This window comes from Electrophorus electricus, chromosome 8, assembly GCF_013358815.1.
Source record: "Electrophorus electricus isolate fEleEle1 chromosome 8, fEleEle1.pri, whole genome shotgun sequence".
Lineage (NCBI taxonomy): Eukaryota > Metazoa > Chordata > Actinopteri > Gymnotiformes > Gymnotidae > Electrophorus > Electrophorus electricus.
Window position 1 is genome coordinate 3,098,288 of NC_049542.1, and position 2,500 is coordinate 3,100,787.

The 2,500-nt window shown below is 48.2% G+C and overlaps 1 protein-coding gene across 1 annotated transcript in view; it reads left to right on the forward strand.

Moving 5' to 3' along the window:
* The window catches only part of dnmt3aa (DNA (cytosine-5-)-methyltransferase 3 alpha a), a 48,916-nt gene that overhangs the window by 41,930 nt on the left and 4,486 nt on the right, over positions 1-2,500 (forward strand). Inside the window, 3 exon segments of the mRNA XM_035529400.1 lie at positions 1-35; positions 1,438-1,522; positions 2,057-2,222. The exon segment at positions 1-35 is cut by the window's left edge and continues 149 nt beyond it. Coding sequence (XP_035385293.1) covers positions 1-35; positions 1,438-1,522; positions 2,057-2,222 — 286 coding nt within the window.

The window sequence follows — 2,500 nt, forward strand, 5'->3', positions numbered from 1 at the left end:
AGCTGTTCTTTGCCAACAACCACGACCAGGACTTTGTAAGTCCCTCAGACCTGTCTCACTTTCGAGAGAGACGCTTCGTCCCTCAGACCTGTCTCACTTTCGAGAGAGACGCTTCGTCCCTCAGACCTGTCTCACTTTCGAGAGAGACGCTTCGTCCCTCAGACCTGTCTCACTTTCGAGAGAGACGCTTCGTCCCACAGACCTGTCTCACTTTCGAGAGAGACGCTTCGTCCCTCAGACCTGTCTCACTTTCGAGAAAGACGCTTCGTCCCACAGACCTGTCTCACTTTCGAGAGAGACGCTTCGTCCCACAGACCTGTCTCACTTTCGAGAGAGACGCTTCGTCCCACAGACCTGTCTCACTTTCGAGAGAGACGCTTCGTCCCTCAGACCTGTCTCACTTTCGAGAAAGACGCTTCGTCCCACAGACCTGTCTCACTTTCGAGAGAGACGCTTCGTCCCTCAGACCTGTCTCACTTTTGAGAGAGACGCTTCGTCCCTCAGACCTGTCTCACTTTCGAGAGAGACGCTTCGTCCCTCAGACCTGTCTCACTTTCGAGAGAGACGCTTCGTCCCACAGACCTGTCTCACTTTCGAGAGAGACGCTTCGTCCCACAGACCTGTCTCACTTTCGAGAGAGACGCTTCGTCCCTCAGACCTGTCTCACTATCGAGAAAGACGCTTCGTCCCACAGACCTGTCTCACTTTCGAGAGAGACGCTTCGTCCCACAGACCTGTCTCACTTTCGAGAGAGACGCTTCGTCCCACGGACCTGTCTCACTTTCGAGAGAGACGCTTCGTCCCTCAGACCTGTCTCACTTTCGAGAAAGACGCTTCGTCCCACAGACCTGTCTCACTTTCGAGAGAGACGCTTCGTCCCACAGACCTGTCTCACTTTCGAGAGAGACGCTTCGTCCCTCAGACCTGTCTCACTTTCGAGAGAGACGCTTCGTCCCTCAGACCTGTCTCACTTTCAGTGTGTTCACATTGCCAACCTTAAGTGACTCAAATCCAGTTTTTTTGGCCTCCTTGTGGTCTATTTTGTGTGGTCACACAAATCTGTGTGTGTGTCACTTTTGTAGCCATGGAAACATCTAACGCTAGACGTCTGTCTGATTTTCCAATCTCTCAACCTGGCCAATGAACAGTTCTCCATCATTCACTTAAAAAAACCAGTCGATCGACGTAGCCTGTAATGTGAGCTTGCAGCGACGGCCTTAGAGCTGTTACTCAGCACATTTTGGTTTTGAAATGAATATGACAACAGTCTCGGTTTCCTTTCCCCTCTCTCTCTCTCTCTCTCTCTCTCTCTCTCTCTCTCTCTCTCTCCCTCTCTCTCTCTCTCTCTCTCCCTCTCTCTCTCTCTCTCTCTCTCTCTCGCTCGCTCCCTCTCTCTCTCTCTCTCTCTCTCTCTCCCTCTCTCTCTCTCTATCCCAGGAGTCTCCTAAGCTCTTTACCCCTGTTCCAGCAGAGAAGAGGCAACCAATCCGAGTGCTCTCTCTGTTTGATGGCATCGCTACAGGTAAAGTCATACCTAACAGCCTGATTCTCACACCTGTGTGTGTGTGTGTGTGTGTGTTTGGGTTTGCGTGTGTAAATAGTTATGAAGATGCGTGTGAGCATTAGGAAGATCTCTACTGAAAACAATAACTGTAACTATAACTAACTGTAATTAACTATAACAGTAACTGTAACTATAACAGCAACTGTAATTAACTATAACAGTAATTGTAACTATAACAGCAACTGTAATTAACTATAACAGTAACTGTAACTATAACAGCAACTGTAATTAACTATAACAGTTACTGTAATTAACTAACTGTAATTAGATTTAGGTAATATTCTGACTTCAGTTATTGCCTGTAAATATATGATGGTCTAGCTCAGATGGTCTATGGGCTACATTCCCCAGAATCCCACGGGGCGAGTCTTACTGGTTAATGTCCCTTCGCCCACCTTGATTCAGATTTGGTTGCTTCTGTTACAGTAAAGCAAGTCCCACTCTGTCATTGAGATAATCTGATATAAATATATAAACGTGTGTGTGTGTTAGGTTTAGTGGTGCTAAAGGACCTAGGGATCCAGGTGGAGCGTTACGTGGCGTCCGAGGTGTGTGAGGACTCCATCACTGTGGGCCTGGTGCGGCACCATGGACGCATCATGTATGTGGGAGATGTCCGCAAAGTCACACGCAAACACGTGAGTCGCAGTGTAATACCGTCACACGCAAAAACGTGAGTCAGTGTTATACCGTCACACACAGGCACGTGAGTCAGTGTAATACCGCCACACGCAAACACGTGAGTCAGCGTTATACCGTCATTTGGAAACACGTGAGTCACAGTGTAATACTGTCACACGCAAACACGAGTCGCTGTGTAATACCGTCACACGCAAAAACGTGAGTCGCAGTGTAATACCATCATACACAAATACGTGAGTCGCAGTGTAACACCATCACACACAAATACGTGAGTCGCAGTGTAATACCGTCACA